Source organism: Engystomops pustulosus, chromosome 11, assembly GCF_040894005.1.
Source record: "Engystomops pustulosus chromosome 11, aEngPut4.maternal, whole genome shotgun sequence".
NCBI lineage: Eukaryota > Metazoa > Chordata > Amphibia > Anura > Leptodactylidae > Engystomops > Engystomops pustulosus.
Window position 1 is genome coordinate 8,830,057 of NC_092421.1, and position 12,325 is coordinate 8,842,381.

Genomic DNA, 12,325 nt, shown 5'->3' on the forward strand with positions numbered 1-12,325 from the left:
CTGCGACATGGGTCGCAGGAGCACCCGTGACAGAGCATTTCGACCTCAGACACTTCTGATAAATTTCCCCCTTTGACTTTAAGGCCCTATCTTGTTCTGGTTGACTTGCGTTCATATGTGGGACTTGGCCCGATTGCACATGTGGTTTACATGCATAGCACATGGGGCTTGTTTCCAATCAGTTGCAATGCATGTGCCATTGGGCCAAGCCCACTACCAGAGGGGACAAGTAGTTGATCCCTTTAAGAAAATAAGTAGTCTCTATACCTGGCAGCAGTCAATGTCCACAAATTTCATATTATATGAATAGGACTCCCACTTCCTTTCTTTTTTTCAATTTAGATCCTGAATGGTCATGTAAATCTGTTATATACCTGTACCCGTTATCTGTTCTGTAATGTACAATATTTAAATATTCTGTCTAGTGGTTACTACTTACCTAAGCAAATATCTAGAGGAATTTCTTCCTCCTTATACGATCGATGACCCCAAACATATGTCTCTTCTTCTTCTCCGATAACATCAACTTTGATGGTTGTTAGATCTTTAACCTGTTGCAAAAGTTGAAGCAAATAACTTGAAATTCAGAGCATATACTGGCGGAGGTTAAAAGGATTCTACCAGGACAAATATCAGATAATGAAAGCATGGGTTCTACTTGTGCAAGACAAAAACAGAAATCCCAACTCTCAATCAAAAGAATTTCATCAGATCCAAGCCCATAGGTATATTTCAAGTACAATTAATATGCAGGAAAGATAGTGTAAAAAGAGCTGTAAGTAATTAAAGGGTTTGGCCACTTTTCAGTAAATCTCTTCTATTAGACATGTCTCTGCACGTATACTGTATGTACTGATATACACAACAACATGTAAACAAAGATCCACGTAGAGTCTGCAGACAGCACTAAAGTAATAAGAAGGACTGCTAAATCACTTGATGAACATTCATCCTACGGCACAGTTGACAACCGCCCACCCCTCCCCCCACAGGACTGAGAGACACGGCCTAATGCTGCTCTCAAAGATCCCGGTCGCTTCTATACAGATGCTGCTGTAGTGATCTTTGTGCGTCTCAGAGGTCACATCCCGGTAATCCTGTGACAAATATCATGATAAACCCTTTCACATCCATGATAACAGAATAGGAGACGTATTCAATCAGCTTTAATAATAAAGTGGTAACTACAGGAATCCGACAATAATGACACTAGACCTGAGCGATAGATCTCTACCTGATTCTCCCACAGGTTATTATTTTCTTCCAAAGAATCCCTGGAATCAGAAGTGTTGGGACAACCTTTAGGCAAGTTCTTCGTCAAAGACTGATCTATAGGAAAAGCACACGTTATACAGAGCACATGGATTGTGCGTATGAACCAGGGGCGTAACTACAGTGGTAGCAGCCGCCTATGGGGCCCACAGTGTCAGGGGGCCCCGTCATCCTACCTGACATACTAAAGAGTGGAGGATGTGCACCATTATATACATATTATGCTGCACACTGTACAGCATAACATGTATATAACATATATGTTCTATATGTGTGTATAAATGTGTGATTGTAACTTGCATGTGTAAGTATATAAATATGTATAATTCTTAAGAAGGGGGGCCCCATGCAGAAGCCTGATATGGGGCCCTGCTTCTCCTAGTTAAGCCACTGGTATGAACAGTAATCTGGCTTCATGGTGAGGAAAATGGCTTGGGCATTAATATGGAAAACAGATGCGGAGAGAAGGGGTTAAGAAGTTAAACCTGGTTTCCCCCTTTTACCCCTCATAGTCGCATTTCCCGGGAAGTCATAATAAACGGTCGCTACTTACCTGCCTTAATATCTACAGAAGCTTCCTCCTCCTTACAAGGCTGATCACCAGATGCTAACACATCTTCTTCTACAATTGCTTCTGTCTTGGTATTTGTGGGTTTTTCCCCCTGATTAAAGAGGTGAAACAATAAATTGCCTCCATTGAGTTGAACCAATCAGATTATTCCTTAATATAACGTCCACGCAAGGAATATTTACACATATACAGAAGGTCCTGGATACAGATGAGAAGACCCAACGTTCAGGTTCAACTGCACAACCTGGACATATTGCCGGCCCAACAGCCAATCTGGTAAATGAGCCCTGGTTTTGGTGTCCAGCTGGCCAATCACAGACATCAAGTTGCCGGATTGGCTGTATGGCCGGCAATAAGTCCAGGTCGTGCAGCTGAGCTCAACGTTCGGGTAAACCAGACCCTCAGCTCCGCTCATCTCTAGTCCTGGAAGCTCATATAAAGTTAAAATACAGAATCTAGTGAGATCCTGGCTCCATCTACCTGATCTTTCTCTAGAAAATCCTGATGAGAGATTGGACCGGGACATCTCTGGGGCGAATTTTTCTTGCTTGGTCCATCTGCAGCAAACAAAACATACACAATGACTTGAATGAATTATTATTATTGTACCTGAAAAACCTCTCTATCTTCTACAATTAAAGGAAATCTCCTCTTACCTGGTGATGTGAGGGGCGGGTGGTCCTCCATCATGAGGTCCTTGTAGAGGTCCTTGTGCTCTTCTATGTAGTCCCACTCCTCCAGGGAGAAATAGATGGAGACATCCTGACACCTTATAGGAACCTGACAACCACAATGACACAGTCATCACCAGACACATCACCCCTTGTATAATGTCCCAGCATTCCCTGCAGCGCTCACCTCTCCGCTCAGCAGCTCCAGGATCTTGTTGGTGATCTCCAGAATCATTTCCTCTTTGTTTCCATTACTAATAATTGATTCCTTTTGAGGCATCTTCATGGGGTTCGGCATCCAGTTGCAACACTTTGTTAAATGGGATTGGCTCCTGGACGCCGCGCATTTATCAGAAGTTTTCTTTACCACTATGAATTCCTGTTTATAGAAAAAAAACACGGTTCAGCAGTGTATTATGACTGTCATGTCTCGAGCTGGTAGTATGAGACCGAGAGGCAGGCAGATTACTGGTCAGACACATTCCCAGGGGTGTATCTACTGTGGTAGCAGCTACTATGGGGCCCGCAGTGTCAGGGGGCCCTGGCATCTGGGGTATTGGGTGTGTATATGCTGATGTGTATATGATATATGTGTGTATAAGATAGTGTATCTATTGCATTTATGTTGTACACACACATATATATATGACTGTATGCGGTATCTGTGCATATGGTGTGTATAAGCTATATGTATATACACATATAAATGTGTGTGATTGTAATCCACACATGTGTACAAATACGTATATTTTTAAGGGAAAAGGGGACCCCATTCCCTTATTTTGTTATTTTTGTAAAATTCCAGGTGCTAAGCACTGCCAGCCGTCGGACTGTTCATGGTTTTCGGGGATTGCGCCGCTGTGACAGGGATTTAGAAGGGGATTGTGTCGCACGTGACCGGATTTTGGCGCATGGCGCCAGCTTTAATGCGACAGAAATCGGAGGGCAGTAGTCAGATGATTCAGACTCAGCACAGAATTTAATATTCAAATTGTGTTGCATCCCATGCACCAGGAAGAAGAAGGTGAACTCCGGGGACCTGAGCGGGGAAGCGACACATGCAGAATATCGGGCGCACGATCTTAGTGACTCCCCGCACAGCACATTATACACGGACAATGCACTTACATGCACCAGGAAGAAGAAGGTGAACTCCGGGGACCTGAGCGGGGAAGCGACACATGCAGAATATCGGGCGCACGATCTTAGTGACTCCCCGCACGGCGCATTATACACGGACAATGCACTTACATGCACCGGGAATAAGAAGGTGAACTCCGGGGACCTGAGCGGGGAAGTGACACATGCAGGATATCGGGCGCACAATCTTAGTGACCCCCACACAGCGCATTATACACGGACAATGCACTTACATGCACCAGGAAGAAGAAGGTGAACTCCGGGGACCTGAGCGGGGGAGCGACACATGCAGGATATCGGGCGCACGATCTTAGTGACTCCCCGCACAGCGCATTATACACGGACAATGCACTTACATGCATCAGGAAGAAGAAGGTGAACTCCGGGGACCTGAGCGGGGAAGCGACACATGCAGGATATCGGGCGCAGGATCTTAGTGACTCCCCGCACAGCGCATTATACACAGACAATGCACTTACATGCACCAGGAATAAGAAGGTGAACTCCAGGACCTGAGCGGGGAAGCGACACATGCAGGATATCGGGCGCAGGATCTTAGTGACTCCCCGCACAGCGCATTATACACAGACAATGCACTTACATGCACCAGGAAGAAGAAGGTGAACTCCGGGACCTGAGTGGGGAGCAACACATGCAGGATATTGGGCGCACGATCTTAGTGAATCACGGCAGCTTCGAATCCTCGTCGGACAACGCACCTCGGGGATCGCAACGGGACGGGTAAGTAAATGTGCCCCTATATGTTCTAGTTGAAGGGGTTGCCCAAGATTTTATAAAAAAAAACAAAGATAAAACGTAGCACAGGGCATTGGAGTCGGACAATGTGCTTTCGGGGATCTCAAGCGGCAGGTAGGCAGGGACAGGTTGTGGAGTCTAGTTCTAGGGCTCGCTATCCGCTTCCCATCCTGCCCTGACAATGAAATGATTTCCAGAACGGTTTACCTCTCCAGTCACCAGGTAGATGATTTCTAGGGTCAGTGTTAGTATCCTTTCAGCCATTGCGTTCCAGTCCTTGTCCACGAACAGCGGGTCAGTCAGGAAAAGGACCATTATCTTGTGGAGGGTCCTACACAAAATTAATGATTGTAAGATTTTATTTTCTTGAAAAAAAAAAAAAAAACATAAAAAAATTGTCACATGGAATGGAATCTGTGGGCCTCACTGTATCTCTCCTAGGAGGTGAAGCAACAGGGCAGAAGAGCTCTCTGTATTGCACATAGGATATATAAAAACATCTTACACATAACTTACAATACACACATCACCATTACATCCAGAATTTCCTTTTTAGCTAAAAAAAACCCTGAAATTGCAATTTCCGGGGGCCAAATGGCATTATGGAGATCTAACAAAGGCCCCCAGGGCAGCCAAGTATATCACGCCTGATAGCATGTGCCAGGAGGAGTATGTCCTAGTAGTTACAACTACAACTGAATAGTGTGAACACAACAAAACACGGGCTCCTGGTTGGTGTCCAGAAAGAAGGGACCATTCGAAATTGAATTTTATGGTGTTGTATTATTAGGTGGCTGACAAATTTCAATGCCGTAACATTGAAAAAAAAAAAGCTAATTAAAACACACATATGGTATATTAATTATGCACCAATTCTTTTAAGGTATAGCAGCAAAAAAAAAAAAAAAGTTATGGCTGAAAATTATTAAAGCTTTTTAAGGTTTGGTCAGACAAAAACGTGCAAAAGTGGTAAAGGAGAACAAATAGATGAAAATATTAATTCATACAGACAGACGTGGCCGACAGACGATCCTACGGATTCAGACAACGCGCGGGATTTAACATTTATAATTGTGTCACAAGGTCCGCCGGAGTTCACCTTCTACTTCCCGGTGCTTGTAAGCGTGTCTCTTGCGACACAATTCTAAATGTTAAATCTTGCGTATTGTCCGAATCCGTTGGGTCGTCCGATGGCCCGCCCCCTATTTCTGTCACGTGCATGCCGGCGCCGATGCGCCAAAATCCGATCCTGTACGCCAAAATCCCCGGGACAATTCGGCGCAAAACGGAAATCGTCGGGAAACCCGACGAAAATTCGTCCGACGGACCCTTAGTAAATGAGCCCCAATGTGCACTAAAAATATTTTTTTAAAATATACGAAATTGTGGGAAAAAAAAAACCCTATAATAAGTAATATACGGTAAGTAAGATAAATACACACTTGTTTGGTAACCACCACAAAAATAAAAAACCCAAAAAAAACCCAAACCACTGAATGATGGGACATTGTAAAAAAACAAAAAACACGAGAACATTTTTTCCCGTTCTGCCCCTCCTAAATATTCGATGTATTATAATCAATAAGTTTAAGGCATGAAAGATGAAGATTTATGAGACTTGTCCTAAATCTCTCCCATAATGCGCATCTGTATACAGGCGGTCCCCAACTTAAGGACGCCCGACTTACAGACGACTCACAGACGGACCCCTCTGCCCACTGTGACCTCTGGTGACCTCTCCGGATGTTACTATATTCCCAGGCTGCAATGATCAGCTGTAAGGTGTCTGTAATGAAGCTTTATTCATAATCTTTGGTCCCATTTTAGCCAAAATTTTGAAAATTTTCACTGGGGCAAAACATTTTTGTTTGGAACTACAATTATAAAATATACAGTTTCGACTTGCATACAAATTCAACTTAAGAACAAACCAAAGGACCCTATTTTGTACGTAACCCGGGGACTGCCTGTATTATATATATTAAAAAATCTATAATATATGATAGATCCATGCGCTTATAAGAATACACATACCTATATATATATAGACAAACATACAATTCTACACAAGTACCCGGCACAAACATCGCAAATACGAGAAACAATAACATTACAACTTATCCGTGTCTCCTGGATTCTGCAGACTCGAGGACCTTTGGTGATGTCATAGTCATGTGATCAGTCACATGAGGGGCGGAGTCAAGTTTCAGCAGCAGGTCCATCCCCCTCCAGGGATTTCTGGAAACTTTGTCAGGTTATTGGGCAAAGATGAAGATGAGTCCATAGACGCCTCATAGTTATATGTTGACACGAATAAATCATCACTAAAACAGAAAAAAAAATAAAAAATCTGCTTTTCAACATTTTTAAGACAGTCACAACCTGTAAAATATACAGCAATTAAACAGATTAAAATGTAAAGGCGCCACTAAAACCTGTATATCATCCAGAATAGCTTTGTAAAGAAAACACTAAAATAAAGCCGTTCATCCCTGCCCCACGTGTGTTTATTCATCTAAAATGCAGCAAAGGGAATAAAGCTTCATGGGCGCAACAAATCATTCTGCCAGAAAATTGCACCGAGTTTCACACACGTGACCCTTGTGAGAAATGGTATACCTAGGCTACCCCTGTGAGAGATGGATACCCCCATGAGGGATGGCTACCCGGCTACCCCTGTGAGAGATGGCTGCCCCTGTGAGAGATGGCTGCCCCCACGAGTGATGGCTGCCCCCACGAGTGATGGCTACCTGGGCTGCCCCTGTGACAGATGCCTGCCCCCGCGAGAGATGGCTGCCCCCGCGAGAGATGCTCTGTGAGAGATGGCTGCCCCCACGACAGATGGCTGCCTGGGCTACCCCTGGGAGAGATGGCTGCCCCTGGGAGAGATGGCTGCCCCTGGGAGAGATGCTCTGTGAGAGATGGCTGCCCCCACGACAGATGGCTGCCTGGGCTACCCCTGGGAGAGATGCTCTGTGAGAGATGGCTGCCCCCACGACAGATGGCTGCCTGGGCTACCCCTGGGAGAGATGGCTGCCCCTGGGAGAGATGGCTGCCCCCGCGAGAGATGCTCTGTGAGAGATGGCTGCCCCCACGACAGATGGCTGCCTGGGCTACCCCTGGGAGAGATGGCTGCCCCTGGGAGAGATGGCTGCCCCCGCGAGAGATGCTCTGTGAGAGATGGCTGCCCCCACGACAGATGGCTGCCTGGGCTACCCCTGGGAGAGATGGCTGCCCCTGGGAGAGATGGCTGCCCCTGGGAGAGATGGCCATTCAGCCCTTTTAAGGCAACAATAAGGCTGATGTGTTCCTGAGTGAAAAGGAGTTTGACCCCCCTGCTCTATAGGATCTCATGCAGGTTCACAAAAATCGAGTGCCTTCAGCTCAGTGTTCATCCTTACGGACAACACGTGATACTGTCCACCAGGGGCGTAACTACAGAGGCAGCAGCCTTAGCAGCTACAATGGGGCCCCAGCATCTGCAGTACTGGGTGTGTATGTGTGTTGCATATAGACTGTATATAAGTGAATATGCTGTATGTATATATGGTGTGTATTTACTGTAATTATCTTTATGCTGTATTTGTGTATATAGTGTGTATATACTCCATGAGTATACAAATATTTTTGTTAAGGGGCAAGTGGGCCCCATTTAGAAGTCTGCTATGGAACCCAGTCTCTCCTAGTTACGCCCCTGCTACTAACGCCTCTAGCGTGCATGACATTCCCTCCGCCCCCTCCGTTTCCCCTTGACGTCACCAGCTCTTGGGAAATGGAGGGAGTGGGTGGTTTCAAATGAAGGCTGTGGGTGTTCATTATCAGGAGCCGAACTGCTCTGGAAAGGGGAGGGGACAGCCGGAATGTGATGCACGCTAGGAGTGTGCATAATTAGTAGTTGAGCTGAGCACCTGAAACTAATCTGCATATTGTATAAAGACATTTTCTGGATAAACTGATCCAGTATCAGTATCTAAACCCTGGTCACCGGACCTCCCACACTAAAGAATCAAGGATGTGCATTGTTATATACATATTATCGTATAGAATAAGGGCTAATGCACCTGAACGTGTCCTTGTCCAGGTTACGGTGCGAGAGGACAAAGGAGGAGAGGTAAAAGCTCCTCACCCCTCCCCTCTCCAGAGTCTGTGCATTAGTTATAGCTCCAGGCGCAGGTTATAGTGCAATTCTCACTGACCTCTGAGGAAGTCACCAGTGTGTGATGATACATGTGGGGTCCTCTCCCCCCCCCCTTACTTGTGCCTATACATTGCAGGTTTCCACATGGGTTTGTATGGCCTTTACATCATGTGATAGCGTTTTCGAAAGTATTATTTGCTCTTTTGCACAAATCTACTAGTACAGTATATACATTTTTAAGATTTGTATACATTTAGTGATTTGAAGGGAACCTATCACTTAGTAATGCAGTATCTAAACCAAACATTCCTGCTGTTTAGGGTTCAGATACTGATGTTGGATCAGATCTCTCTTAGGCAAAAAAAAAGCATTTCGTTTCTCCAGAAAATGTCTTATTAAAAAATGCAGATTACGTTCCCACGTTCCGGCACTCACGCTCTCTGCTCTGCGCAACCACTAATTATGCGCGCCTCTAGCGTGCATCACATTCCGGAGGCCCCCTCCTCTTACCAGAGCCGGCCCTCAGAGCAGTTCTATATGCAGGCTAGACGCGTGAGTAATTAATAGCAGGGGTGTAACTAGGAGAGACAGGGCCCTTCTGAATGGGGCCCACTTTCCCCTTAAAAAATATACATATTTGTATACTCACACAGTATATACACACATATACACAAATACAGCATGAACATACAGTAAATTCACACCATATATACATACAACACACATACACACCCAATACTGCAGATGCCGAGGCCCCCTGACACTGCGGGCCCCATAGCAAGACCGAGCCCCTATGTGAGTGCCGGGCCAGAGCGCCCGAACCTTATCTGCATATTGTATAAAGACATTTTCTGCAGAAACCAAGTGTTTTTATGCCTAAAGAAGCTGTGATCCGGGATCAGTATCTAACCCCAAAACACCAAGTATGTTTGGTTTAGATGCTGCATTACTAAGTGGTAGATTTCCTTTAACCATTAGGTGGTGTTTTCAAGGGGATTCTGGGCTACTACCCTTGTAGCCCAGGGACACATACTGTATATACTTTAGTATAAGCTGACCTGAGTGTAAGTTGAGGTGCCCAAGACAAAAAAAACTTGGAAAACCTAATGAGTGGAGTATAAGCATAGGGTGGGAAATGCATTGGTCACAGCCTCCACCCATTATATAGCCAGCCAGCCCCTGTATTTAGCCAGCTAATCTCTTGCCCCCCACTATATAGACAGCCAACTTATGCACCCCAGTATATAGCCAGCCCGCTCATGCCCCCCAGTATATAGCCAGCCCGCTCATGCCCCCCAGTATATAGCCAGGCCTTACCCATCAGGTGTTTAGCCAGCCAGCCCATGCCCCCAAGTATATAGTCATCCAGCCCTCTGTCCCCCAGTATATAGCCAGACAGCTTCCTGTCCCCCAGTATATAGCCAGACAGCTTCCTGTCCCCCAGTATATAGCCATCCAGCCCTCTGCCACCCAGTATATAGCCAGACAGCTTCCTGTCCCCCAGTATATAGCTAGCCAGTCGCCTACCCCCCAGTTATTAAATAGCCAGACCCCTTCTCCCTGTATATAGCCAGCCTGCCCCCAGTATATAGCCAGCCACCAGTAATATATGCCAGACACTGCCCCCATGAAGAGGTTCTGTGGAAGCTGAGGTGTGTATGAAGAGGTTCTGCGGCAGTTGTGGTATGTATATCTCGTTTGTAAAGGATAAAATTTAATTTTCATTTATGAAAATCATCTTCATACAGTTACATTTTTTAATAACTGAAGAAATGTATCTATATATGGGAGATGAATTCAATCAAATGTCAACGCTCACATTAGGAAAAAAAACCTTCAATTATTAAAAAATAAGAATTAGAACAATAAGAATTAATTAATACAGCCCTGTGTGACATTACCCACATTATACACATGGGAAGGGCTTCTCCCCTGTGTGACATCACCCACATTATATACATGGGAAGGGCTTCTCCCCTGTGTGACATCACCCACATTATACACATGGGAAGGGCTTCTCCCCTGTGTGACATCACCCGCATTATATACATGGGAAGGGCTTCACCCCTGTGTGACATCACCCACATTATACACATGGGAAGGGCTTCTCCCCTGTGTGACATCACCCACATTATACACATGGGAAGGGCTTCTCCCCTGTGTGACATCACCCACATTATACACATGGGAAGGGCTTCTCCCCTGTGTGACATCACCCACATTATACACATGGGAAGGGCTTCTCCCCTGTGTGACATCACCCACATTATACACATGGGAAGGGCTTCTCCCCTGTGTGACATCACCCACATTATACACATGGGAAGGGCTTCTCCCCTGTGTGACATCACCCACATTATACACATGGGAAGGGCTTCTCCCCTGTGTGACATCACCCACATTATATACATGGGAAGGGCTTCTCCCCTGTGTGACATCACCCACATTATATACATGGGAAGGGCTTCTCCCCTGTGTGACATCATCCACATTATACACATGGGAAGGGCTTCTCCCCTGTGTGACATCACCCACATTATACACATGGGAAGGGCTTCTCCCCTGTGTGACATCACCCACATTATACACATGGGAAGGGCTTCTCCCCTGTGTGACATCATTCACATTATATACATGGGAAGGGCTTCTCCCCTGTGTGACATCATCCACATTATACACATGGGAAGGGCTTCTCCCCTGTGTGACATCATTCACATTATATACATGGGAAGGGCTTCTCCCCTGTGTGACATCACCCGCATTATATACATGGGAAGGGTTTCTCCCCTGTGTGACATCACCCACATTATACACATGGGAAGGGTTTCTCCCCTGTGTGACATCACCCACATTATACACATGGGAAGGGTTTCTCCCCTGTGTGACATCACCCACATTATACACATGGGAAGGGCTTCTCCCCTGTGTGACATCACCCACATTATATACATGGGAAGGGCTTCTCCCCTGTGTGACATCACCCACATTATATACATGGGAAGGGCTTCTCCCCTGTGTGACATCACCCACATTATATACATGGGAAGGGTTTCTCCCCTGTGTGACATCACCCACATTATACACATGGGAAGGGCTTCTCCCCTGTGTGACATCACCCACATTATACACATGGGAAGGGCTTCTCCCCTGTGTGACATCACCCACATTATACACATGGGAAGGGCTTCTCCCCTGTGTGACATCACCCACATTATATACATGGGAAGGGCTTCTCCCCTGTGTGACATCACCCACATTATACACATGGGAAGGGCTTCTCCCCTGTGTGACATCACCCACATTATACACATGGGAAGGGCTTCTCCTCTGTGTGACATCACCCACATTATACACATGGGAAGGGCTTCTCCCCTGTGTGACATCATCCACATTATACACATGGGAAGGGCTTCTCCCCTGTGTGACATCACCCACATTATACACATGGGAAGGGCTTCTCCCCTGTGTGACATCACCCACATTATACACATGGGAAGGGCTTCTCCCCTGTGTGACATCATTCACATTATATACATGGGAAGGGCTTCTCCCCTGTGTGACATCACCCGCATTATACACATGGGAAGGGCTTCTCCCCTGTGTGACATCACCCACATTATACACATGGGAAGGGCTTCTCCCCTGTGTGACATCACCCACATTATACACATGGGAAGGGCTTCTCCCCCGTGTGACATCACCCACATTATATACATGGGAAGGGCTTCTCCCCCGTGTGACATCACCCACATTATACACATGGGAAGGGCTTCTCCC

At 45.9% G+C, this 12,325-nt stretch overlaps 1 protein-coding gene across 1 annotated transcript in view; it reads right to left on the minus strand.

Moving 5' to 3' along the window:
* The window catches only part of LOC140106444 (uncharacterized), a 62,894-nt gene extending 56,230 nt beyond the window's left edge, over positions 1 to 6,664 (minus strand). Inside the window, exons 1-8 of the mRNA XM_072130893.1 lie at positions 6,525 to 6,664; positions 4,618 to 4,741; positions 2,702 to 2,893; positions 2,500 to 2,623; positions 2,324 to 2,400; positions 1,826 to 1,934; positions 1,235 to 1,329; positions 440 to 551 (exon numbers count right to left, since the gene is read on the minus strand). Of these exons, the coding sequence (XP_071986994.1) occupies positions 440 to 551; positions 1,235 to 1,329; positions 1,826 to 1,934; positions 2,324 to 2,400; positions 2,500 to 2,623; positions 2,702 to 2,893; positions 4,618 to 4,725 (817 nt within the window). The 5' untranslated portion in view covers positions 4,726 to 4,741; positions 6,525 to 6,664. The remainder of the gene's footprint in view (positions 1 to 439; positions 552 to 1,234; positions 1,330 to 1,825; positions 1,935 to 2,323; positions 2,401 to 2,499; positions 2,624 to 2,701; positions 2,894 to 4,617; positions 4,742 to 6,524) is intronic.
* Positions 6,665 to 12,325: the final 5,661 nt, after the last annotated feature.